The sequence below is a fragment of the Talpa occidentalis genome, unplaced genomic scaffold (assembly GCF_014898055.3).
Source record: "Talpa occidentalis isolate TD23 unplaced genomic scaffold, MPIMG_talOcc4v2.1 talOcc4.4, whole genome shotgun sequence".
In the NCBI taxonomy this organism is placed as follows: Eukaryota; Metazoa; Chordata; class Mammalia; order Eulipotyphla; family Talpidae; genus Talpa; species Talpa occidentalis.
The window spans coordinates 131,906,623-131,934,398 of record NW_023604295.1 but is presented as its reverse complement, the minus strand read 5'-3'; the positions used below and the strand labels follow the sequence as shown (position 1 = coordinate 131,934,398).

Below are 27,776 nucleotides of genomic sequence, written 5' to 3'. Positions count from 1 at the left end.
GGAGCCAAGTGTTTGAATTAAATTTTTGCGCCCCCCCCCCCACAAATTCCTATATTGAAGCTCTAGCCCCCCAGTGTGGCTGTTTTGGTTTTTTTTTTTTTTTGAATAAGTAAGTATTTAAGTTTAAATGAGGTCATGTGGGTACGGTCTTGATACAATAGGATTTACATGCTTCTAAGAAAAAACCAAAGTGCCCACTTTTTCTCTGTGTGAGCAAAAGAAGAGGTCATGGAGAACAGGGCAAGATGCGGCTGCCCACAGGCCAAGAAAATGCACATTGGAAGGAAGTCACCTGAACCTTGATCTAGAAAAGATACTTAGCTTGGATCCTTAGCTTCCAAAACAGTGAGAAATACATTTCTGCTGTTGAAGATAACCCAATCTATGGCACTTCCTTATGGCAGCCTGGGTAGACGAACACCACTTTTACCCTCAACATTAAACTTGGAAATCTCAAGTAAATTTCAAGTCTATCAGTCACTGGTTCTCTTGCAACAAGACCCAATTTTGCTGAGCAGTCTGCCACTACAGAGCCTGTTCTCCATTCCTCCAGTTGCCAAAAACATGTTCCCCATTCCCCATGGAAGCCTTCACCAGAAGCACCCCTACTACCCCTATTCGACTAAGTATCATGTTCAAGGCAATTTAGGCTTTTTCAATCATGTTCCTCAAAATCCCCACAACCTGCTTCCAAAGCCATTTCTACATTTTTAAGTATTTGTAACAGAAGCACTCTTCTTCCAGGTGCCAACATCTGCAATTAATCTTTATTAATTCCATGACATATTATCACATATTTTGTGGCGTAACATACAATTTATGTCAAGGTCATTGTAGGTGAGAAGGCCCAGCACGATGCTACTCGGCTGATGCGTTTGCTTACAGTGACAAGGCTAAAATTGAGTTCTCAGCGGGGCTGCTCCCTTCCAAAGGCAGAATTCATTTCTTTGAGGCTGCAGAGAAGTCCCTGAGGTCCCTACTTCCTTAGGAGCCTCTTTCAGCTTCTTAAAATCACATATTTCCCTTCACCTGTCCCTCCAGCAATAGCAAATTGAGCTGTTCTCATACATTCTCCTCACACTTCAAATCTCACCAATGTCTTTGTCTTTGAGTACTGTGGGTTCACCCAAACAATCTAGAATAGTCTTATGTTTATCAACTGTTTAGAAACCTGAATTCCATTTGCAAAGCCCCTTCACGGCAGCACCTGGATTGGATAACCTGTGGTGGGAAATCTTGGGGGGCTGAGGAAGAATATCTTTAGAAACTGCCCACTGCATGTGTGTTCCTCAGATTTTCCTCCTCTATCCTCATTAGAGATATTTGAATGTTTTCTAGAATTCCATTTTATTTTCTCCTTTTTGACTATAATAGTTTTTATATTTTCACATGGGCTTCATATAATCCTGTTGTTATAATGCTTAGAATATCCAGTTCACGCTTCATACCATCCACTTGCAATTCATCATTTCATTATTTCAAACAAAAGTAAGTAAATATACTTTAGTATTATGCATGTCTCTTACCATTCCCTCCACAACGTCATCCTATGTGTGACATTGAAAACCCTCTCACACAGTGGTTGCTGCTCTCTGCTGAGTCACCAACTGTCCCGCCATTACATGACTCCCATCAACATACAAACTTGCTCCAATACTTGCCATTCCATTCAAAATCACTCCTTGACCCCCCCCCCATGTCCTTCATGTCATTATGTTATTTTCTGCTTATAATTCAGAGCAATTTTTAAAAGTTGTCTATACATACTGCCGTTAGTGCCTCCTTAGCCAACTCTTTTCCCACTTTATTTTCACAATCACACTAAAACCTCTCTTGCCAATATTAGTGATATTTCAAGTGGTTTACTCCAAACTCTTGGCAGCATTGGACAAGGCAGACCACTCCCTTTCTCAGTACCTCATAGTTCTAAATTTCTACCTATGTTAGAAATTTTTAGCTATTCCTTTTCCACAGTCTATTTGCTAACTCTGCAAAATTTTGCTTCCTAAATGTTAGGATTTTCCAATCTTTTCCCCAGATTTATTTCTCTCTCAATAATGCCTCCCAGTCAGTTATACCCAGTTATGTGTATTTGAGTAATAACTAGATAACAAAGATTGCCAAAATCATTTTTTTAGTTAAAACCTCTTGTTTAAGCTCCAAGTGTATAGATTCACTGCCTAGTTGACATCATTACTTGGATCTCAGCTATCTTCAACACAGCACATGCAAAATCTTTTGATCCTCCACTCCAACCTTGCAACCCCAGTGCCAGAATTACATATCTCTAGGAATGACATCCACATTATCATCTCTCATTTTCTATCTCTTTTTCTCACTACTTCAATCACTAGAGTCAAAATTATCATCTTCACCCATGGATGCTGCACAGATAGCTTAGTGGATTTTCCTAGTTTTACTTTTTCCCATACCAATCTAGTCTCCAAAGAGAAGAGGCTCTGAATACCTTTAAATGCAGAACTTTTCGCCTCCTGTTTAAAACCTCGTAAAGATGTCCTTTTGTATTATGAAATAGTTCAGTTGTATTTAATATATGGCCTTGTTAAGCTCTATGACCTTACCTCATATCATAGTTGTGACAGTATGTTCCAGTCACACTGGTCTTCCTTCACTTTCAGTAAAATATCAAGCCCCTTCCTGCCTCTAGAATTTTGTATAAGCTGTTCACTTGTGTGAAGAAATATACTCTTAATTATTCATTCTTAATCTTTCTTATATTTAAGTGTTTATTATGGGGTTAATCATAGCATCAAATGCAGGGATTCTGATTAAACAATATAGATAGCTCCCAGACCTTCAAGATCTACCATCTGTAATATGTATAATCAAGCACATAAATAATATTATGACAAACAGCATGGGGTAGGAGTAATTTTGGACTGATGGAGAAGGTTCCTCTAAGAAAGGAATATTTAAATTGAGACTTAAATAATGAGAATGAGTCAAGTAAGTAAATGATTTCAAAGTCAAAAAAGCATGTGCAAAGGCCCTGAGTCCAAGAAAGCATGTCCTTTGTTAGAAAAATGGCCATGGAGACTTAAGTATTTTGAGTCATAGCAGAAGGACCTGCAGTAAGTTTGAAGTGCAGGTCAAGATCAAGTCTGGCAGAGCCTTGAGAGACCAGATGAGGAAGCTGGAATGTATAACACTGGACAGCTTTTGGAATTATTTGAGCAAAAGAATGACACAATTTGATATACAAAAATAATGTTAATGTAGTACAAGTTAAAACATCTCCATAAGATATGATATAGCCTAAAAATCAACAGTTGATTAAGAGCATCTCCAATAATAAGATAAGAGCATCTCCAATAATAAGAGCATCTCCAAATACTGACTATGCCTCCAAAGAGACATTTTATCCATTTATTATGAAATTATATCAGAATGAAACTTATTCTCCAAATAGCTGAATCCATAAAGCCTGAAATAAGAATTTACTTGAAATTGCTAAAAATACACACATACAAACACATGCACACATAAAGAGTCATTCCCCGAAATAAAGTCAGAATAGCTAAACTCAACAACATTATGATGAGCAGAAGCCAATATATGTCATACGTAGCAGAACAACAACAACAAAGCTGTGAATGTTCAATTCCTAATATATTGATTACACAGCAAAAAAATCAGAATAAAAAATAATTCCAGTCTACTTTAGTAACTTTATATAGTACATGCATCTTCTTTTTCATGAGTTTTCCTTGTCTGGGCTCTAAATGATGAGGTCGGTTATAAGTATTTTGCTTCATATTTTCTAACGAGTACATGTGGCTTAAGAAAACTAGAGGAAAAAAATTCCAAATAACCACAGCTAGAACTCAGATTCATAGTTTAGTACTAAACACTTCCTGGCATGAGTATTTTAAAGGTTCAGTTTTAAGGAGATAAGCAGTTTTAAAGAAAGCTTTCTCCCTGACATACATTTAATCTATTCTTAATAAAAATCATACTAGGAATATCCAAAAGAAACAAAAATATATAAAATACTACCAAGAGAGAAGAACTTGTGATCTTTTAAAACTTGGAACTTGCAAAGTTAGCTAAGATTTCTAAAATCATAAATAAAGTTGACATTACATTATAATTTTGAAAAATCCTTCAAGATTTTTGAAATTGTATATTAAGAAAGTACATCATGTATCTGAAAGTATCAGCCTGTAAATACCAACACCAACACACAATCTCATAACATTCTGGACTTGAAAGAAAAACATCTTGTGGGCATCTAGATAAAAGTACATGACATGTAAAGAAAAAAATCATTTCTCTTTGAGAGGAGCACTTTATTTCTAAAATAAATGAAGAGTATAATTAAGATGCTCAAAAAAATTAAAATGAGCCAGACTTCTATCCAACAACTCTAACTTTTAATCTAAAGGATATAAACTGCTATCACCGTGAAAGAACTCGGAGAATATGGTTACAAATAGCCTTCTGGGGAATCTACTTCAAACTTCAGGGGACTAACTTCAGAAAATCAAAACAACTAAAGGAATATCAACAACAGAATTTGTGTGGAGAATTAAATGATCACTTATACAACAGAGAGAAAAGAATGTTAGAAGGAAAAGCATATTGTATATTACAACTACAAGCTCTGACAAAATAGAGAATAAAGTCAATATATATATAAAGACATTTTGTTTCATTATCTTCAAGAGTCAGAATTGACAATAATGACCCTAGAGCTACCATTGCTAGCCTGAGAGTGTTGTGTGTGATATCTGGGACAGTATAATTATGGATTTTTCTAACATCTTCTATGTCCTTAAGAACCAAAGTAACATAAGAAATTAAGTAAAAATCCAGGGATCAACATTTGAATTGGAAGTATCTGAATGAACTCACGAGACATTTTATCTTTAAAATATATGGATATTTCATACATTTTCCAATGAGTAGGCCAAGAAATAATGACAAATGGAGGGATTCTGGAACATGAGGAAAGAAGGAAGAACAATAGAAATACACTTTTAGGAATATACAACAGACCATACTTCTCATTACTTTTATAATCATGTGTTACTATTGAAACAAATATTATAACATTAGTGGACACTCAAGACAATATTTTCCCAGCTTTATTGAGAAAAAATTGATATTATGCAAGTTTTAAGGTATCAATGTGTTGATTTGATTCACTTAGACATTGCAAAATGATTACCAGCCCAGTTTTTAGCTAAAACCTCCATCAAGTCACATAACTACCATTTTTGTGGTGAGATGTAAGATCTACCCTCTTAGCAACTTGTAATAATCATGCTGTGTATTGGATCCCCAGACGGTATTCATCCTAAAACTAGAAGTTGTTCTTTTGACTGATGTTTCCCACATTTCCTCCACCTCCCAGCTCTTGGTAACCACCACTCTGTTTCTGTGAGTTCAGCTTTTTTAGATTGCCACATAGAAGTGATATCATACTGTATTTAAGACAATGATACTTAAATCTGAGAAAGGTAAAGGGAACCAAATGGAAGGAATATTTCCACACTTCACTCAATGCAGCAGAATATTGATACCAGAACTCTAAGATAAGTTCCATTGGTATATTATAGCAACCACTAAAAAAAATGTAAAGAAATACAATCAAAACCACCATAAATAGATGGATTGCTAATTTTATTTAATTATGGAAGACTGAAATACATCAAATATGATTAAATTAATCAGTTCATTAGTAATATTTAAAAATACTAATTGGTCACTTTTAGAGGATGAAAGGGAATTAAATGTTTGCCTTTAAAATTGTGTAAATGAAAGAGTCAAACATTTACTCAAACTTTCCTATACAAATGATACCTCTTAGTTCTATAACCAAAAAATAGAAGAGGTGAAGTATATTAATAAACTTATCAATGTAAGTTTATTATCAATATAACAATTCTCAAGGAATTAATAATCATAAGCCTTAACTATCAATAACTGTTAATATAAAATAAGCTAAAACCAGATATGATGTGCATCTTGATAAAAGAACACACCACAACCAGAGGGATCTATTTCAAAAATAATTACATGTCTGGATCTAACTTCTAAGTGCAGGAGATATAGCAGGCAGAGGTACAGGTTGATTCACTGTGAATTCCTAAAGCAGCAAACCCTATACTAAGGTCAACTCCACCGGTTAAAAGGTATGTGTTCTCCCCCAGGTAGATTATAAGGAAGAGAGATTAAAGGGGAACCTGTAGATTAACAGAGACTTAGAAGATAGATCACACTTTAAAATGGCCAGACTAAACTATAGTGTCTAGGAATGCACTCTCAGCTGATAAAGCTGTAGGGGAAAGTGCTTATAAAAGCCAGCATAGTGTTTGCATTTGGAAAGTCCAGGACAGAGATATACCTTCGAAATAGCACAGGGATGGTTTCTGGGGCTGATGGAAATGTTCTGTTTCTTGATCTGCATGGTGATTAAAGGATATTCACCTTACAATGCACTAAGCTACTTTGTCTGGTTTGCTTCATTGACATTTTATCCGATAATATTAAGGTCTGACAAGGTTAGATGTAGATCATGGACATTAAGTTAGCACCACATTAAATTTATATATTGTTAGAACAGAAGAGATTGAATAAGAAAAGAAAAAGAAAGCACTGGGGGGTGGGGGCTGTCACTTTTTTTCTTGCCTTTTCTATTCCAGGGAACCTCTTCCTCACAGCCTGTTTTCTAAGCAATTCTCATACCTCTGGAAAGTCATTGAAATCAGTATCATGCCTGGAGGTCCCATCTATTGACTTCAAGAGGCCAGAGAAGGTACAATCAGGATAAGTCATATATTAGAGATTACAGAAATGATAATCTATAACTTCACTGTATCTTTAAAATCTTTTCTGTTTCCCAGCAGGTATTATGCACTTAAAAAGGGGTAGGGAATGAATAACATCAATAGAAGAAAATGGATATGAGGTAGGAGGACTCCTAGCAGGACAGAAAGTAGAAATAAAAGAAGCTCCTAAACATTTGAAGCATAAACTCAGCAGCAAGGACTCAGTGCTCAAGAGTGTCCCAGCTCCCACACCAGATGTGCAAATAATAGTCCTGGGGTGGTGGCTGAGGGAAAAGCTGAACTCAGAGAGCACTTGAACTCAAGAGGGAAGCAGCCAGCAAGCAGGCTCCTCCTGGTGGGGCAGCCTTGCTGAATAAATGGGCAGCTCCTTCCTTCTCCCCAGACTTCTCAACACATAGGTCAAGAAAGGCAACTGAAATATTTCTCTGTGTCCTGTGGAGGATGCAAAGGCACTTGATGGTGGATATGAGCCCAAGGAAGTTACCACAACAGAGTCAAAATGTTCCTGCAATTAAAAGCTGAAGGACAGAGAGCCAGGACAGAATGGACTGCGTTGGAATTTTCAGCAGTGATGACAGTCCACAGGGCTTGCGTCAGCAGGGACACAAGTTCATCATGCCTGATTTCCACAGCGAACCCCGCCAATGAAACAGCAGTGGGAAGGAGCCCAGAATGGCACTCCCCCGCAGAGGCCAGTGAGAACCAGGGCAGGGCTCACATCCTAGGTTTCCTCTCTCTGAAGAGTGTGACGTCACGAAACCCTCCTGCCTGCCCCCTGAGATGAGAAAACATCTCAGGGAGTACTTGAAGGGAAACAGATCAGACAGAAGAGTGAGCTGACTTGAACAATCAAGCAACATGAGGCTGAGAAAATTTTACTTGTTTTTTTATTGGCCCCTGATTTTTAATAGACTGTTGGATGTGGGGGCACATGTAGTACAGAATAAAACTTGTGAAGCCTTATTCGAGAATTTTGGGGGGAAGTTCATATACTTAAAACTGCCTGACATTCTAATGAGAACTGGTGAAAGATACCTAGATCATAGATGTGTGTTGCTATATTTGATAAGAGCAGTATTATATCTGAGCAATGGTGACACTAGCTTCCACAACTATTTCCATACACTGAAAAATTCAATGTCATAATTCATTCTACAGTTCAACAAAGCACAGAGAAAATTTAAATTGTTGGATCTTATGCACACAAAAGGAAAGATCTTTGCCAGAGTTAAAGCTGCAAGAAACACAGTACTGATTCTTATATATTTAATGTATAGCTGTAAACATTTAATGTATGCTAAACATCACCTACACATTTAATGTGCATTAATGTATTTAATGTATAGCTATAAATCTATAATGTGTACAATTATATCAATTTATATAACTAATTGAATTAATATATTCATGTTTTAAAATATTTTTCTGTCAAGTAATTCTAAATATTTTTCTGTCAAGTAATTCTAACAATAAGAGGTTACAAACAAAAGAATGAGAGCAAATCTGAAGTTTGAAAGTCAGAAAGTTCAATTAAAAGCAGTACTAGCTTCCTGTTCTGAGTTTTCATTTCAGGGATGAAAAGTACTTTCTCTTAGGAATGCTCATTTTCTACCCATGAAAAAAAAAAAATTCAGCTGCAAATCTCCCAGTATAAATAATCCAGAAGAGATGGTCATCCCAGAAGCAGGTTAAATGACATCTTCAGATTTAAAAGCACATGGTAACATGCTGAATAGCCCAAGAAGCACTGTTCTGAGGTCTAGAGAAGGGGGTGGGGTAGGGGATTCTCATGGGTGAGGACTAAGGAAATTCTGATCTCAAAAGTCTCTGGGGGGCCTCTTTGCCTTTGTACCTCACCTCTTTTCATTGTATCATCTGTGCTTCCCCAACACAACTTATAGACTAGGCTAGATAAGTGGCGTGAAAGACTAGACAGTGACCATCTCACTTCCTAGTCAGGATGTCCATCCCTCATCTGACTTTTGTGCAAGAATCAGTCCCAATGGGTGCTTCTCCTTGCAATCCAACTCTATCAGTCATTGCTCTGACATTCTCGTTGATCAACATAGCACAGTTTCCGCTTTAGTATTAAAAATCCTATATGGCACTCTGCTCTCCCCTGCTCAACTATCCAGTCATGTGCTAAGAACGTGTCTTTCTATCAGTCAGTTCCTCTAGGTGCCATATCTCAGAATAAACTGCCTGCACAGAATGTGAAGCATGGCACCCGCCCCCCCCATGGGCACACCTGAGTGCATCAACTTTAAAGGAAGACAAAAATAAACCCAATAGAAACCTAACTGTATAAAAAATTAAATTAAACTTGAAAGTGGCTTAAGAAAATTAAATTAAGCTCAGAATTGAAAACAACTAAATTACAATTCAAGACAACTCTCCCTGACTAATGCTTTAGTCAGGGAATACAGGCAATGCCTTAGTATTAGTCTTGAGAGATATAACTATTCATTGAAATCAAGAAACCCATGACATATATTATCAATAATATGTTATTGTTTTCCTTAAAAGTTGAATTCAACTGCATTCACAACTAAAAATGTCATCTATAAGTATGTAAGTATCCTATTTTTTTTTTTTTTAAGATTTATTTATTTATTTATACAAGCACTGGGTACAGTCAGAAGTGCGGGAGGGTGAGAGAATTCACCAGAGCCAGAGCGGGGAGCAGAGCAGGCAGAAGGACAGAAGTACACTGCTGAGGGGAGCAGCAGGCGGCAGGAGAGGTCTGTGGGCCATGTGGGACCCTCCTCCAGTGGCCGGGGAGCAGCCGGGGATTGAACCGGTGCCGCAGAGGCTGCGGACAGCTTCGCAACCCAGCGCTCAACCGCTGAGTCACCGGGGAGGCCCTAAGTATCCTATTTTAGAGGCTTGCTAAGGAAAAATTAAAAAGTAACAGAACAGTGCATAACACAGAATATGAGCACTGTATGAACAATTGCTATTGCTATTGTCATTTATTCATCTCCTTATCTTACCAGAGACATACTATTCAAGATCACTTTACAGTCACTATCCCACTGTCATACATAACAAATCATAAGATCGTGCAACTGGATGAAACTGTCAATTATAAGCTCATAAACTTACAAAGATCATAAGAAACATATTTCCTTTTATATATTACTTCAACATTTGTATTTTGAAAGAATTTCTCAGGTATTATAAAGCAGGTAAGATGAAAAGAAAGTAGGGTTACCACTTCTTCCAAAAAAAAAAAAAAAGGAAATTCATTTATCTAGATGAATAATCTCCCTATGAGATTTTACCTAAATTGCAGATTAGTTTGTTTTTAAAAGGTATTTCTTTAAAGCAAGGATTAGCCAATTTTTTCTGTAAAAAGCCACATGGTACATATTTTACTTTAGTCTTTGTAGGTCATAAATTCTCTGTTGCAAATTCTTAATGCCACCACTGTAATGCAGAGTCAGCCTCAGACTACATGTGTATGAATCAGCACGACTGTCCCAGTAAAATTTCATCCACTCCAGATTTAAAACATGCAGTAACTGATTACTCACGTAGAAAACAAAATCCTTTAAGTGATTAAAAAATTCACCAATTACAAAATGATCCGTCTTTAAGAATTCAAGATATTTTAAATTCTCCAGTATCACACTTAGGATTACTTACCCACCCACTACTTCTTCAATATGGACCCTCTGCTACTACAACTGCTGGTGGTACATACCAAAGGGGGCATGTGAACCTGGGAAACATCCTTTTGTACCTCCTCCTCCTCTTACCACATATGTAAAAACAGCTGAACTCCAGTGATTTCTGAGAGAATGCACTCAATCCTTAAATTCTGAACATTCTCCCCACATCTAGCTCCAGATTTAAAAGTATTGGCTTAAATTAGTGGCTAAATTAGCAATGCTGTACTGATTGAACCCCAGCCAAACTGGCTTGTTCCTGAGATATTTATTAGGTAACTGAGATTGTGAAAATTTCATAATGAGCAATTAATCATGTCAATTATTACATTCTTGTTGGGGGGGAGGGGTAAATCATTCCCACACATCAGAGGACTTAGAATTTAGTCATATCAACAGGGAACTGATATCGAGGGATGAAAAATACTTATCTGTGTGGTAGAACCTTTTTTGTCTTAAATACTCTGTAGACATTACTTCATAAGTCCTGCCCAATGAACCGCAGGAATTATTAGATTTATTTCTAGAAGGAGAAATTCAGACATCACAAAATACAGTGTCATGGAAAGTCAGCTACTAGACTGAAGACAGATTTCCTGAACTCTCATCAGGTCCTGTGATATCTGCTGCAGAACTTCTTTTATATCTGGCTATTTCCAAAGGAAAGCTCGAGAAGGAGTGATTTCATTTAAATTTCCTTTTCCTGAGAAAAGTCAGACTTGCTGAGAGAAAACTCATACAAAATTCATCTACTTCTTTACAGACAATGGAAAGATAAATCATCCTCACATTATCCTGTTTTCTTTTATGACATTCTTTAAGGGAAGAAACAGACTTTCATAGCTATAAGGGGAAAATGAGCTTTGTGGTAGTTTAAGCCAAGTTGAGAGCCACTTGTTTTGTGGTGCTAAACAACATTTGATCACTTGATGCCCCAAATATGGGCATTGTTTCCCCATCATGTCCCCTACTTATTTGAGGGAGATTGGATGGGGTGGTGCTATACTTGGTTCACCTGCATTTGTGAATCCACTCATCAACTTTAATTACCCAAGTCCATCACCCCAAGATGATTATTAAAATTCAAAATTACTTCAAGAAAATTTGATGGGGAAAAGGGGAAACCAGACACTTTAAAATTGGATTTTCACTCCTGACTTTTCTGCACCACAACTCACAGCATTAACGATGAAGCAGTGGCTCAGACACAAGTTAAGACAAGTGAAGTAGGAGAGACAGGAGCTTGAGGGAATCCTCAGACGGTAATTGAGGCCTGCTGTGCTTGTGAGAGTCACACTGGAAATTCATGCATGGTAACGGTAAGTGGTAATATTTACTTTTCATAGCTCTAAGATTCTTCTGGAAATATTTCTTATTTTAAGGCCCTATAAGAAGAGCATTTTTATTTAGTGATGATGTTCCAGTCATACTGAGGCCCTTAAACACTACGGAAAATACCACGGCTTCCACAGTTCCACATTTTGCCTGTCATCCTCTTGCCTGAAATGCCCTTGCTCCCTATGGCAAATCCCCCCTCAACTCCAGTCACCTCATTCAGGCTCTGCCTTCTCTCTGATGACTTACCCAGCTCTCCTAGGATCGTCTGACCTGCAGAACTCTGCCACAGTGTCATTAGGTCACTGATCACAGTGTGTGGTCACTTCTGCTTGCAAGTCTGTGTCCTGGGTTAAATGGCCAGCATTTAGAAACCTGGATCCATCCTTGGTCCCTTGGTCCTTTATAGGTTCACTCCTAGCACCTCGCATCTGATCTGACACAGAGCAGGGGCTCATATCAGTGTGAGTAAATGGCTTGGACAGATCATATTGACTTTGTTGGGTTGAGATCTCATCTAATTCTGACTTTTGTAGAGATAAGTGACATGTTCAAGGTTCTGCAGCACAGGCCAGGTCTCTTGGCTCCCTTCCCACTCTGTGTAATACCACATCTTAGGAAACACCAAAAAGATAACAGTACAAAATAGAGACATGCTTACTCTTTTCCACACCAAGTGACATACACCTATCTAAATAAGGGAGATGGAAAAAAACAAAGAGGATTTTTTTTTTTAAGTCAAAGTGGAAATACTCCTGGATCAGGGTTTGCCAACCTCAGCACCATTGTCATTTTGGGCTGAATGACGCTTTGCTGCCAGGCTGCCCTGGAGGAAGTTTAGCAGCATCTCTAGTCTCCACTCAATAGATGCCAGGAGCGACTCCTACCCCAACTAGTGACAAACAAAAGTGTCTCCAGCATTGCCAAGTGTCCCCTGGGGGCAAAAGTGCCCTTGATTGAGACTGCTGCAGCCATTCTCAGAGGAGGTTAATCCCCTACATTACTGCAGGCAAAGCACCAGCTGATTAGCATGTACAGTTCACTGGCTTCAAACCAATACTCTCATATTAAGCATACAAGCCAGAACCTTAAATTCTTAATTGTCTTACATTTTCATTAATCCGCTTTATTAAAAATAAAGATGTTGTCATTTAGTCTGTGGCTGTTAATGCAGCAGCCAGAGCAGGGAAAAAAAAAAAAAAAAAAAAAAAAACCTACAAAACTAGCTAAAAATTCCAGTCCTGAAGGGAAATAAACACATTTCACATGTTTTGGGGATATTTTAATTTTTACTTTAGCTTTACTTTAAATTTGCTTCAAGATCCTCCCTTGTTGTCAAATACAAGAATCATAAATCCAATATTCCTACAAAACACAGTTCAAGGGAGTAGAAATTAGCAAAAGAGTAAATGAATATCCTTGACTTTACATCTTCCAAAAATCATGCCTTGTATGGTGGGCAAAAGCTTATATACTCGCATTTTCTTTGTTTTCTAAATTCTAAAAGTCTGCTCCAGCACACAGACTCCTGCTCTCAATCCAAAATATGAGCATGACATCAAGTTCACAATCCAAAGCCATAATGGCAAACATAACTACTCAATGGCCAAAGCAAATGCTTTTTTATTTTTGATAAAGAAGCTGTGATTTATTTTTAAAAATAACATAAACCTGATATGCTCCATTCTTCTAGTGCCATAAAACTGTATCATGACTTACTGAGTAGAGTTGAAACTGGAATTGTTCAATTGTATAAACATGAGGTTCCATTATTGCAAAGTTAATGAAATGTCAGAGCTGGTCAGTGCTGCCAGCTGGCTAGGAGTTCTTAGGGTCTGGCTTCAGCTCCTGACTTTGACATGACATCCCTGGGTGGCAGTTGGCCCCTCCAGCTTACAATACATGGCACAAAGGCCAACTGCCATAACCAGAACAAAAAGGGGGGCCCCCTGGAAATCAGGTGATTTCATCACTAGATTATGCACATTAACTTTTGAGACTCAGAGCCTCTTCCTTCTGCTTGCTGTGACAGAGTGGCCTCCCATCCCTGACCCCAGGTTGCCTGCCCTGTGGTCTTCCTGTCCCCAAGAGATAAGATCTTAAGCTAGCGGGTAAGAGCAAATTGCTTCACATTATATCCAAACTCCAGTTCTCATGGGAGTCTTATATAGCCACTCATATTTTTAAATGTATTTATTATCAATGTCACTTTAACTATAAAGTTTTACCTATTTCTCATCCTTCTTAGTATTTACTCAATAAGATCTTAAAAATATTAATTCATATCTTAGAGAATAGATATACACACACACACACACACACACTTGATATTTTACTTGTAGTACAATCCAAAAGTTTCCAATTTATCTGAGAATCAGGGAAGCGCCCATGGCTGGCCAATCATAATTACTGCCACTAACTCTCTGACCCATGCTAATATTCAAAATCTAATCTTTCATTTAAATCAATTATTTCCAACCCCAAAGCCTCATTAAATAGCAAAGAAATCTTATAATCATAATCATTTTTCCAATAATTAATGTCAAGACTAGAATTATAACTTTATTTAATTTTTTTAACTGACAAAATGTTGATAATCTATAACTCCAAAAATCAACAGTCACTGATTATTGAGAATGAAAAAAAAATTGCTGTATTTTGGGAACTTGAGTTACTTTTAGGGAACATTGCCCAGTTTTTTCCCTTTCTCTGTGGCTCAGAGGCTGGGCTACTGTCTATGATTCAGGACTCATCATATGTAATAGTTCCTGGGTGGCAAATTGGAGGCTAACCCAGCTCCATTTTTGTGCCAAGCCTCACCTAAAAGGAAAAGCGCCCTGTGGTAATTCTTCTGCTCAGAGGGGACAGTTGTTTGTAATGTATCCAAAGACAAGTATAAGCTGGTTAATGATATCTCTCCCTGAGAGACGACTCACACCGCAGCAGCTCAGGAATCTCTCAAATGTAGATGACCAGGCAAAGGAAAGGCTCTCTAGGACCAAAGGCCCATCTTCTCAAATCCAGCATGTGTAAACCAGATCCTAACTCTCAGAGATAAATAGGCTCTGTCTAAAGATCAGGATCGAAATTTCCGGTGTTTACACATAAAGAACTGAAAATCCTACAATGATGTTCACAAAAACTCAAGTCATTGAAGTAGTGCTCTGCTGTTTCACTTTTTTGTTTTTGTTGATTTCAGTCTCTTCCTAAAACAGAGAAAACTTGAGACTTCCATGTGGTACATGACTCTCATTTACACTAATGATGGATTGAATTTATGACTGACAGGGTTATGGAAAAATTCTTCAGCGATGCCCCATTATCAAGTGAGGGCTTGCAGGTCTAAAGAAATCACTCTAAAATCTTGGAGTGGGAGGAATGGAAGAATTACGATGAGATGTGGGAGGAGAGGCAGTGGGGGAAGAAGGATGGTTACAATAAAGAAGCGAAGGCAAAGAACAATGGAGAAAAAGCAACCCCCATTTTCTGCCTCAGGGTAATTGAAGAATGGCAAATGATGTTCATGCAAATTTCGAGCTTTCTGCACTGCTCTTTCAACTACAAGTTTCAAAAACAAACAACCAGTAACACAGAATCACAACAAGTATTTGATGCTAATATGTTTAAATAGTTTCAAAACAGATACTCCTCTTGAGTTTATGATGTTTAGACTGTGGATGCCAAATGAGTTCCTTACCTCCTGTTAGCCATTCGTTTTTGGCTTTTTCTCCCTTTTCAGTGTACTGGCTTAAGTCATTTGGGGTGTACTGTCCTCGGGTCCCAGAGGCCCAGTCAACCATTCTGAAACCAGCTCTGACAAGCCACAGCAACCCGGGGATAATCAGCTCTCTTTCTCCTCCTCTCTCCCCCAACAGCTTCCTTCCCCTCAACTCCAACCCAAACCCTCCCCTTTAACTGCTAGCCTTTTCATGCAATTCAGGTATCCATGCATTGCTTCTCAAACTCTGCTGACTTTCCTTTGTATGTGTTACTGTTGTGCTTCTGCTCTCCTCTGAGTTTCCATCTAAACATGTGGTGTGGTTGGATTTTTTTTTTTTAATTGTAAATAGTTGTGACAGATACAGCTACAGAGATTCAAGCCACAGCACCGGTCTCAGCTGAAGCGTAGCCCCACACACCTGTCAGCACCCCCTGTGGCTGTATTTCCCACAGGGACCACAGCCTGTTCTGCTTTTTCTGGTCCAGCAGCTTAGAGCTTTATGCCTTCTTACTACAGAACATCAAGGGAAAGATGTCAAAAAGTTTTCTACAAAAACCTGCCAAGATGTCTAAGTGATAGAATAGTGATGCAGAACTTAAGGCCAGGAGACAAGCATGAGACTTCTATCAACCTTGGAAAACAGGGAGAGGGAGAAAGCAGAGGGGAGAAGGGGAGAGAAGAGACCAGAATGGGAGAAATTAGAGACAGGGCGGGGGAAGAGTCGAGGGGGGCTGATAACAATCTGATAAGCCATGTGTGTAGGGTAAGGTTAAAAAGGTATCAGGCTTTTCTGCCCTCCCGCCATCAGGATAGATGATGGATCCTTGTCCTGAATGCATGCCTGATGGCGGGCACCTGGAGTAGGGTGTGGGCATAGGTAGATGGGATTCACCTGGGCTGAGAGACTGGGCTTACAAGGGCGGCATCACGGTGATGCCAGCAGAAGTATAAAGAACCACAAGAGAGTAGAGCAGCAGACACCACCAGAGAACGCCCGAGAGCCCAGATAGAGTGAAGGTTTGCTGGAGGCTGGGAGGCCTACCAGCCTCCCGCCGCCCGCCCCCCCCCCCAGCACCCCTGCCTGCCTTACTTGATAAATCCCAATAAAAGCTTGAAAAGACACCGAGGGCTCCAGGACTCTCTCTTCCTTTACTCCGTCTGCTCGGGTCATAGAAAACCTGCTCTGTGCCCCTTCCTGCCCCTACACCATGGTAACTAAAGCTACTTTTCATCAACATTTTGATGCTGTATTTCAACTCACTGCATATCAATAACTTTGTTTCAAATTTTTTTCTAAGAGCTCTTAGGAAGACAAATTTCTGTAAAGGAACTGCATAAAATACCCAGATTATTATAAATGTTTTCTAATTTTGAAAACTAGAACTATTTAGGCACCATTGACAGCTTCTAGTTGAATGTGCCCAAGCAATTAATAAATTTTCTACAGCTTTTTACAGTTAACAAAGTACTTACACTTTCATTGGCTTCTCACAACTTTGGAGGGCCTGTGGGGCAGACCCTCAAATTCAGAGCTCAGAGAACTTAGATGACACTAAAACACTGGAGAGTAAGAAATTGGGGTAAACCTGGGGCTTTCTGCTCTGTGAACCATGCTTTTCCCAATACCCATTAATTTAATATGCTACAGGATGGGTTCAGTTAAGAAAAGTAGCAATATGTAAAAAATTAATTTGTAAATTATTTCAAATCTGTTGATCAGTTTTAGATCCAAGCCATTGGATAGAAATAGTAAAGCTAATTTGAATCTTTACTTACTATAAAACTTTATTTTCTCTTCCATAGAACCAAGTATTATGATTTTACACACAAAGTCTAGAGTTCATTTGTGTAAGAACAAGCTTCAAATGCCATTACTATATAGCTCATAACAACGTAGAACTACTCAAAAAGAGATTTAGCTCCTCAGGACTTAATGAGAATATAACTTGATGGGATGGGATTATAATATTTTCCATTCTTCCATCACTTTCTCCTCTTATCTCTGTTCATAATGAAAATTTGATTTTAATACAAGCATCATATTACAGCTTCATTAATTTGCCCTATAGGGAAAAATCTAATCCCAGGCTCTTGAAATTTATCACCAACTGAACATTACTTCTACCATTTCTATTATCCATTTGCATACACATCTAGTATTTTCAGTTGCAATTAAATGAACTGTAACATTTGGTTGGGATTCATGAAGTAGCATCATTGAAAAGAAATAAACCTTTTTTGAGCAATGACACTCAACAATGATAACAAACTACAGAAAAATCAAAACTATTCTCAAAGACATAAATTTTTTACCTTTTCCCACTATGCATTTATGTGTGATAAAGAAAGTTCTGCACAGCTTTAAAATACAAGACAGTTTCAAATTAGATTTTATAAGTTTTCTCTATACTAGAATCGATTCCAGTTCTCAAAGTAATATTTTCACATAATTGAAAATATTGCTGGGTAATCCAAGAAAACAAAAAAAAAATTGAGCACATTATATCTTTGCAGTATGCATTTCATCAGAGATACCTAAGAATTTATTACTTAGAAACACTGCTAAAGTATTTTGTTTTATTTTTATTTTAAGTTGATGGCAGTATTTAGAGGTATGGTGATGATGACATAAAACACACACTGAAAATAGTCACCTAGAAGGCTGACTTTCTACAGATCTAAATCACTGAAAGAATTTAGCCCCCCAAATTAGGAAGTCACTTACATTGACTCTGACCTCCCATCATAAGAAGTCCAGGTGCTGCTTCTTGAACTTCAAGGGCTCGGGCAGCCCAGGTATTGCCCCAACACTGCATAGAGCAGTGGTCAGTCTGGAAGTAAAGAAGCACAGTAGTATCCCAGAGTGAGTGTTTTAAACAAGGCCTTCAAGAGGCACTACACTATATCCATGTCTGGCCACATGCCATTTGAAATTATGACGTTATCACTATCCCACCACAGCCAGAAATGGTGATGAAAGCCTAAAGTAAATTGTATTTATTCAAAGGCTATAGGAAAAGAGTTATGAACACATTTTCCCATTATTGCCATTCATTTGAAGTTAGCCTTAAATGGCAAGATATTATAGCTTAATATTAAAAAAATTCTGGAGCACATAGAAAATCAATTATAGATAGTATATGAATTATATTATGGCCTATAAATAAGAACAAAGTGTAACAATATCTTAACATAAAGAAAATTATTTTAAATGAGCTTCAATTATAGGAGACAGCTATTTTTATTTAATCTAACCGTCTTTAAAATAAACTTAATATTTGTCCCATAACTAAAACTAGTCTAATAAAGGTATATTACATTATTGCTGAAAAAAGTAGCATATAATTTAATTAATGCACAGTGCATAAAATGTAGAGCAGCCAACTCTAAGTACCACTGTGCCTTCCTCTTGCCACAGAGAACTCTACTTATGGAGCAGCCTGGCCAGTCCAGTGCAGGGGTACTGGGGGACTCTGATAGTGTCTCTACTCACTAGTCAGTGCCTCAGGGAATGCAAGTGCAGACTACCCCTCTGAGGCTCATTCACCAAAACAAGGCTTGTCTATATAGGATAAGTCCACTCCAAGTATCTTTGGCACCACACAAACTAAATAAAAAGCACAGACTGGAATAACCAAAAGGCGGCAGTGTGTGACAGTAGAAAAAACACTGGTTTAGGAGGAGACCAAGATTTGGTTTCAATTCTGAAAGGTAATAATCTATGACTTCGCTGATCTAGAGCAATTGTATTTCATTTCTACATGTTGCCCAAAGACTCCCAGATGGATGGTTGACATTGACATCATGGTAGGTAGAACTGCCAGGAAAGCTTTTGAAACCTAGGTCTATTCAGGCCCCACTCACAGGGATTCTAATTTAATGCAACTGGGATACAAGTAAAAGTTGGTAATTTTTAAATGTCTTGAAATAACTCAAATGTGCAGCAAGGATTAAAAATCATGAATTTAGAATTCCAGATAATCTCAAAGCTTTTAAGCCTCCAAATTCTATGATTCTGTAACATAAGTTCATTTCACTAGTCTTGGAAGGCATGAAATATTACATTAAAAAGACAAAGAATTTCAAATGATAGGTAAAGAAAGCATTACATAACTACTGAATTATAGAAAATAGAACCTTGGATCTTTTTTATCCTTCAAATGATATACCAATATCTTATATGTATGCAGATACTGGTGAGGATAAAATACATTTACTTATTAACTTTCCAGCTAACATTTTCAGAGTCTGAAATTGTACTGCCAACTAATAACAATATCTTTATCTACTTAAAATGAACAATAACATTGCAAAATATTTTAAGTTATACTAGTGAACAAAATTTTAATTTTTCATTCTTTTAGAATTTTATATTTATTACAATTTGAGATGTACAAATTGAATGTACAATTCTTACATCTTGGATTTTTAGAGGGGAAATGGAAAAGCAGTAATCAACACTAGAATCTGAGAAAGCAAATAGAGTCATTTAAAGGACAACAGAGTTAGGGAATAAATAAACCCAATCTTAACTAAAATGTGCTTAAAGATGATTCATGCTTTTAGGTAAACAACTGTAAGAATTACAGTGTGTGTGCCTCCTTGACAGCACAAATGACGATGTAAATCCTATAAATACTTAGAAGCACAATTTTTTGTGAAACTAAATGTCAGCTATAAATAAAAAAGCAAAATAAATGATATATAATATAAAATGACATAACTATGTCACTGGCCTACAAATTCCAAGGTTATCATTAATAAAAGTTGTTATAGCAAATTTTATTAAATTTAATGAGCTGCAGGGCACTATTATTATCCCCATTATATACTCAAGGAAAAAACTCAGAGAATTTGAATAAGCTCCCCATGTTCTTGCACTTAGAAATATCACAACTAGAATTCAAACCTAAGGCAGTCTTAACTCCAGAGATTCTTAATCCCCAAATGTTCTAGAAGGATACAACATAAAAGACATGTAGGGCCTCCCTGGTGGCACAAGGGGTTGAGCACTGCACTATGAAGCAAACTGCAGCCTCTGCAGCACAAGTTTAATCCCCAGTCGGCCCAAGAGAAACCCACATGGCAAGGCAGACCTCTCCTATCTCGCCCGCTGCTCTCCTCAGCAGTGTGTTTCAGTCAGTCTGCCTGTTCTGTTTCTAATTTGTCTCCAGTGAGTCCTCTCACCTCCCCTCATCTCTGGCCTGTACCCCAGCTCTTGTATGCATAAATAAATCTATAAAAAAAATACTAGTAGAATTTATATTTAAAAAAACAAAACAAAACAAAATAAAAGACATGTCATTTGGGGGTGGTCCTTTATTGTGACTTATGTCAATCAACACCAGAAGCAAAGTCATTTTTCTGCCAGAAAAGACAGCATGGGAAGCTTTGCAAAGTTCATGAACCTTTCTTTTCCATGGATCTTTTCTAAAGACATTACCTTCACTCCTATACTTTGAATTCAATAGGTTGCTGGAGAACTATCTTATGCATTTATTTAGATGTGAATAGAAAACAGAATGGAAAGTTGGCCCAGAAATGCCACAGAACATATACACATATAAATGCACAAGCAATTTTAATGTATTAAACCACAAGAAACACAAAAATCACCTCAATGCTACCAACATGAAAACTCAACCAAAAACCCAGAGACAGAAAGACATCCTCCTTGAAGTAGGACTTTTAGTCATCTTGAAGAAGGCCTTTATTCATCTTTCACAGTGCTCATGATTTTTCTGACATCCAAATAAAGAAATCTTAGGGAAAATCCTCAAATTTGAGTGTAAAGAAAAGTAGCAGAATCTGCTCTTTGAAGATATTTTTGGTTCTAGTGCCTGTTCTGTCAGTGATTTAATCTTACTCTCTTATTCTCCCTAACCTTACTCTACTCTCACAAAAATGAAATGGTTGATCTATATTGGTGATTTCTCCCAACATTCCAACTACAGTCTACAATTAACATGTAGCTATAGTTGTGTTCAGCAAAGGCCTTCAGTTTTTCACACAAAGTTCAAATATAATTAAGCACTTAGTTTTAATAAATGCATGTGCCTAAACTCCCACCAAGACAGAAATTATATTGATACGTTTAAGAGCGTGTTTTCTAAATAACAGAAGCCAAGATGTGAAGCAGGTAAAAGCAGAGAACTTTGTTAGAAATAAGTGAGAGTAGAGTTTGGAGTGGTTCCTCTGCCCTGCCTTGGGGTTCCAAGAGTTTGGGCTCCTCTAAGGGGAGAAAATCATCCCCATAGATTCTCTCTTAAGATTCCCACCAGCACAACATGGCCTCTGACCACAGATGAAAGCAGTTAAACCACTCTGACGCTCTCTGCTTTTCACCAAACACAAAACAAGGCCAATTTCTCAATGCTTGAAAGTTTCACTGGTAAATTATAATTGGTTTAATAGTTTGTTTATTGTGCTTAAGGCAATCCCACATTTGCATCTCAGATAGTTATCTTTTAAAGTGATTTTGAACAGCAATTAATATTCTTCTACACTAGGGCCAAGCTCTAGTCATAAGCTGAACTGCAACTTCATGCATTCTAGCCAGTTCCCAGATGTAAAGACTCATTCAGCAAGGTGTGCACTGTGACTGCAGAGTTGTCTACAGTCCTTGCTGAGTCAGGTGGTCTCTCTCTCTCTGCCCCACCCCTCTCTCACTTGACCTTAACATATGTTCCCTTTTGAGTCAACAAATGCCCTCCTGGAAGGTTTGAGAGCTCAGCTCTGCTCCTCTCTCTGAGGTTTCTGGATAACCCAGTCTCCCTGATTTCGTGAACCTGTTTCCCAGCTGGTAATATTGAGAGATGGCTAAAGAACATTCAGCATTCATGGCCTCAACCACATGAACAGTTAACACAAACTTCAATCCAAAAGAAGCATCTTTCTACAGACAATTAAGAACCTGGCAAAAAAAAAAAGACATAAGCATGTAGTTCAGCAGATCACCAATCATCTTAACCACAAGGTTTTACTCAAACTGCTGGAGATTTAGTCCTGTTCTCAACAGTTACATCGTCCTATCTGAATAGTCAGTCTTATTTCTCTGACACTTCTTTTTTTCCCTCAAATCATCTTCTCTAAAAGGAATTCCTAGTTTGGACTATTGACATATAATAGTAACGGTTAATATTACATTTCCTATCACTTGCAATAGAGCACATTTGTAGGAAACAGGACTTAATCTACAATGGGCTGTCCTCCTATCCTCTTCCTAGTTATCTAGGTTTAGCCTATTAATCATAAATATTGCCTGTGATAAAGATGATATGAAAAGATATACTCCCAGGTAAACTCAAATAAACCAGAATTAAGAGACTGAGGAGGGGGCTTGGGGGGCGGGGTTGTGAATCTGGTAGGAATTGTTGACAAAGGACCATTTGGATATAATTCTCCTGTGAGCACATTTGGAGGGAAGTACTGATTATCTTTGATCTAGACTACATTTTCAAGAATTTTTTTTAGAGCACAGCCTAGGCAAATCGGGCAGATTTTTTGTGCTAAGCACCATAAATAACATCTCTCTGGGAGCAACATCTGGACAGGCTGCTTGCAGTCCACTATAAAAGAGTACCCTAAACTAGGAGCCCCTAATTGTGATACAAACTCTCTGCATCCACTAGAGTGCCCACTCCACAGCACCCCTAGGGGATCCAGGTTGCAGGAAGAACTCGCAAACATGAAATTCATACTGTTTGCTATGCTGGGCATAGCAAAGGTGTTTGTCTCTGAAACAGACCTTTTTGCCAGCATCTGTGAAACTTGTAGGCTGATCCATTAGCTTATGAGAACTGTGTGCAAGAATCTCAGACCTTTCACAATTCTTTACAAGGCCATTATTATTATTCACACTTGTTATCCTGTGGCATCCCTGGCAGTCAGCTAAGGTATAGCCTAGCCTCCCTCAGGTAACACTGAACTGCCTTTAACACCAGACTTTCAGGTTACTTTCCTGCTCATTTACTCTATGGGTTTGAAGACCAGGACACATTGCATTTCATAGAATCAAACCAGCTCTGATTCTATAATATGTGTAGGTTTTATGTATATTAGGTCTATTTAGATTTTTATTCTATAAAAATGTGAATCATAAAAATCTTTATTAGAAAAGAAAATTTAGGGCCTCTCTGGTGGTGCAGGGGATTAAAAACTGCACTATGAAGCAATCTATAGCCTCTGCAGCATGAGTTCAATCCCTGGCCAGCCAGGGAGAAACCCACATGGCGAGGCAGACCTCTCCTGTCTCGCCCGCTGCTCCCCTCAGCAGTGTGTTTCAATCAATCTGCCTGTTCTGTTCCCCATTCTGTCTCTGGTGGATCCGCTCAACCCCCACATATCTGGCCTGTACCCCAGCTCTTGTATACATAAAAATAAATCCTTAAAAAAATAAAATTTAAAAAATAGAAAAGAAAATGAGGAAGATCAAGATTTCTGCAAATCTGCAGAAATGGAACATTTTTTAGTAAAGCCTATTGTTCCCCGAGTTAGCAATAGTACAATAAAACATTTTATACACAGCAAAAGATGAAAGCTAAACAGAAAATACTATCTAGGAAGGTAATGAATATTTAAAAAATGCATTCCAAAAAAAGAGTTTAAACACCATTCCTTGTTGGCGCTATATGCAGCTAAAGAAGGTGAAGAATGAGAGGATTATACAGATTTACTGCACTGACTTCTTATAATTTGGGAACTTCCCCCATTGTATACTATAAATAATTATAAACTAAAATATAAGTGTTGCACATAGTACCTCGGTTTAAATTGCTACTATGAGACAGCAGTTATTTTGCACAACTGCAAATTAAGGATAAGACGCAGGAGGGAAGCTTCAAGAAATCCGGGCTTGATTTTGGAACTCAGTATTCACCTATTTACAACTCCACTTTCATACCTCAGCAGCATCAGCACTGCCCTGAATTTCTCAGGTGAATAAATGATATATCATTTGATTTGCTTAAGCAGCTCATTGTAATTAAGCCACAGTTCAAAAAGTAATCTGCATGTGCTGATGGTGAGGTGCAGAACAAAAACACTTGGCTCAGAAAAGGCTTTTTTCACACAGTAAACACCATAAATTTAGATAACAGTCAGCTAACTGAGGTCTTAAACTGGTTGTCTCTAGCACATAGTGAGATGTTAGCATTTAGTAGACATTTATTAAATATCCACTACATAAATTAGATAAGTCTATTTTATTGACTATTTTAATCATAACAAACTCATCACATACTAAAGGTGATAAGCATTTTCTTATCATAAGAAAACTATCCATTGTGGGATTGGCTGAAATCTCTTTTTTTTAAGATTTATTTTTATTTATTTATGCATTCAAGAACTAGGGTGCAAGCCAGTGTCATAGGGAGGGGGAAAGCGGATTTACCAGAGACAGCGTGGGGAGCAGAACAGGCAGAGCCACTGAAATACACTGCTGAGGGGAGCAGCAGGCAAGACAGGAGAGTTCTGCTGTACCATGTGCGTCAGCTCCCTGGTGGGGAGCAAACCCAGGCCACAGTGTTGATAGTGCTGAGACTCAACCCCTGCACCACCAGGGAGGCTTTCAAATCTCTTTTTAAGAAGTGTTTTCAATAAACATGCAATTACTTCACATTTCAAGTGATATGATGAGCCTTTTTTAAGTATTTGCATGTGAATGCCAATGCAAAAAGTGTTTTACATTTAATTAAAGATGGGAAAAGAGAAGAACTCATCCCAAAAGGGTTTTTTTTTTTTTTCATTTTATGGCAAAATGAGTACTTCTGTGGGAAAGATCATTCTAAAGGTAATTAACTATGATGTGCTTATATAATTATAAGTATAAACACATACGTTTTTCTGGAGCTAAGAATGCATTCTTGCTTTAACTCTGGATGATAAGTTTCTCATCAAAGAGCCATAGCAGAATGATCTCTGATCCCCTAACTTCTCACAGCTGGTGAAAGAACCAGACTGTTGAATCAGGAGAAAAACCACACAGGTACCTCCTCAGGTAAAGATAGCACAAAGGCAGAAAGTCCAGTCTGGCTCTGAATGAAAGCACTCTTCTCAATATAAATTTGCATGCACCTTTATTTATTGTTCCCCATTCTGTCTCTGGTGAATCCTTTCACCACCATCCCTCCCCCCACACCCTGCACCTCTGGCCTACACCCCAGTTCTTCTACGCAAAAAGAAAAAAAAAAAATCAATAGATTTTCAGGTCCCAATTTAAGCAACTGGTTTTGCACTTCTGATCTGTACTTCAGAATCTGTATTTTTTAAAAATGTTTCCAGGTGATTCTGACACTCTTGACAGGTTTGAGAATAGCTCGCATGGGCCACAGAAACTGATAGGGAAACCAGAACAGTAGACAAACTAATGCGTTTTGGATGAGAATTAGGAGGCAGCAAAGGAGTGAGGCAGACCCAGGAGGGCCCCCTGTCTAATAGTCAGAAGAGAAATGGAAGTCACAGACTCCAACTGGCGATGTGAGGAAGAGAGCGGACCAGGAAGACCATCAGGAAATGATGCTGGACCCTCCTCTGTGAAACAAGGTAACAGTGCTGCCAACAGACCTCTTAGTTTCTGGATTCAGAGACGGTATCACTTTTAAAAACATCTTTGATTTAATTTTTCTCTAGGAAAATAAGAATACAGTCACATTAAACACAGACCCATCAATTTTAAAACATTGTGTTTTGGAAACATGAAATCTGGGCAATGCATTTAATGACTGAAGAATATGAGATGGTTTTATCATGTGTGCTGCAGAAAGATGAAGCCACTAACTTAGTGAACTTGAAAAGAAAGGTGTTCAAAAATGAGGCCAAGGACCAAAAATGACAAAAATCAAGCAGACTCGATTTTCCTAATTCGTAAACTAAAATAATCATTACTTTCCCCACTCCCCATCAAAATACACCCCCCAAAAACGGAAAGAACAGATGTTTTTAGTAACTAGGATTTCAGGCCTAGGACTTAGGCTCAAGTTTCATCACTTAGCTGCTCTGGGTGTGGATGTGTTAGTTAGTCTTGATAAGCCCCAATGTCCTCAAACTAAAAGTAGAAGATGCTTAGTATTAAGGGCAATTCTTTTAAGTGATTGATATTGTTATGTGAAGTAATACATTGCCTGGTACTGAATGCTCGGTATGTAATGTAGTACTAGGTACTGAAGCAAATGACAATTTCACTATTACAATACACCAGAGCACTTCAGTTATAATTGAGGAAAGAATTCCACCTTTTGATATTTGTGGCTTTCCAGAGGACCACATATTGCTGGAGCTGGAGTTAGTTGTAGGGAATCTGGCCAGTCCTCCTAACTTTATAGAGAAACGGACTTGGACATCAAATATATACACAATATATATTTCTACTAACATCTAGTAATTGCTCAAGAGAAATTTGACTCAGTTTTTTCTCATTTTCACTTTTTGGTGAAACTAAAGTAATGCATGCTTATTAGAAACAAACCAATCAAAACCACAAGCAACTCACTCACCTCCTCTGGTCTCAGCTTCTTCATGTTACAAATGAAGATAATGATGATTCTGTTAGTTACTTCTCTGTTATTGTGACAATTAAATAAACATTGCTTCACCCAATAAATAAAAATATTTGATCACTAGAGGGTTTTATGATGGACATGTTTTGAACAAGTCCACCCCTAACATACAGTTAGCATGGTCTAAAAAAAAAGATATATCTCGAAGTTACAGATAACTTTCAACATGCCCTTACAGTTTTTCCCACATTTGGTGGCTTTGTTTCAGCTTATTCTAAATGGTATTGGTATCAAGCTCCTTACTGGTTATTCCCTACATCCAAAAATTCAAAATGACTAACTAGAAAACTGACTATAGAACTGAGGCTACCAGAGCAGGAGGGGAGAGGAGGGAACCAAGAGAGGAGGGAGCTCAGTGGACTACAGGGAGGGATTATGGGTGTTTTGGAGGTGGGTGTGGCAAACTATCAACACCTGAAAGAGACCCTGTATCTCTAAATCATATACTATCAACACCTGAAAGAGACCCTATATCTCTAAGCCATATACAGTGTTGTTTAACCCATGTCACTTCAATACAAAAAAAATTTTTAAAGAATCCAGAGTGGGGCCTCCCCTGGTGGTGCAGCGGTTGAGCGCTGGGCTACAAAACTGCCTGCAGCCTCTGCAGCGCTGGTTCGATCCCCAGCCGCCGGGCGAGGGTCCCACATGGTGCGCAGGCCTCTCCTGCCGCCCACTG

General features: G+C 38.0%; 1 protein-coding gene across 3 annotated transcripts in view; it reads right to left on the bottom strand.

The window, feature by feature from the left end:
- TLL1 (tolloid like 1) overlaps nucleotides 1–27,776 on the bottom strand; it is a 167,178-nt gene that overhangs the window by 117,153 nt on the left and 22,249 nt on the right. The window contains exons 1-2 of one of the 3 annotated variants that reach the window (XM_037526412.2): nucleotides 27,035–27,108; nucleotides 18,268–18,373 (exon numbers count right to left, since the gene is read on the bottom strand). The exons of 1 other annotated variant lie outside the window; for it this stretch is intronic. In XM_037526412.2, coding sequence (XP_037382309.1) covers nucleotides 18,268–18,373; nucleotides 27,035–27,058 — 130 coding nt within the window. In that variant the 5' untranslated portion in view covers nucleotides 27,059–27,108. Of the gene's footprint in view, nucleotides 1–18,267; nucleotides 18,374–27,034; nucleotides 27,109–27,776 lie in introns of those variants that run through there. One more of the 3 variants, XM_054701039.1, reaches the window with a different exon arrangement.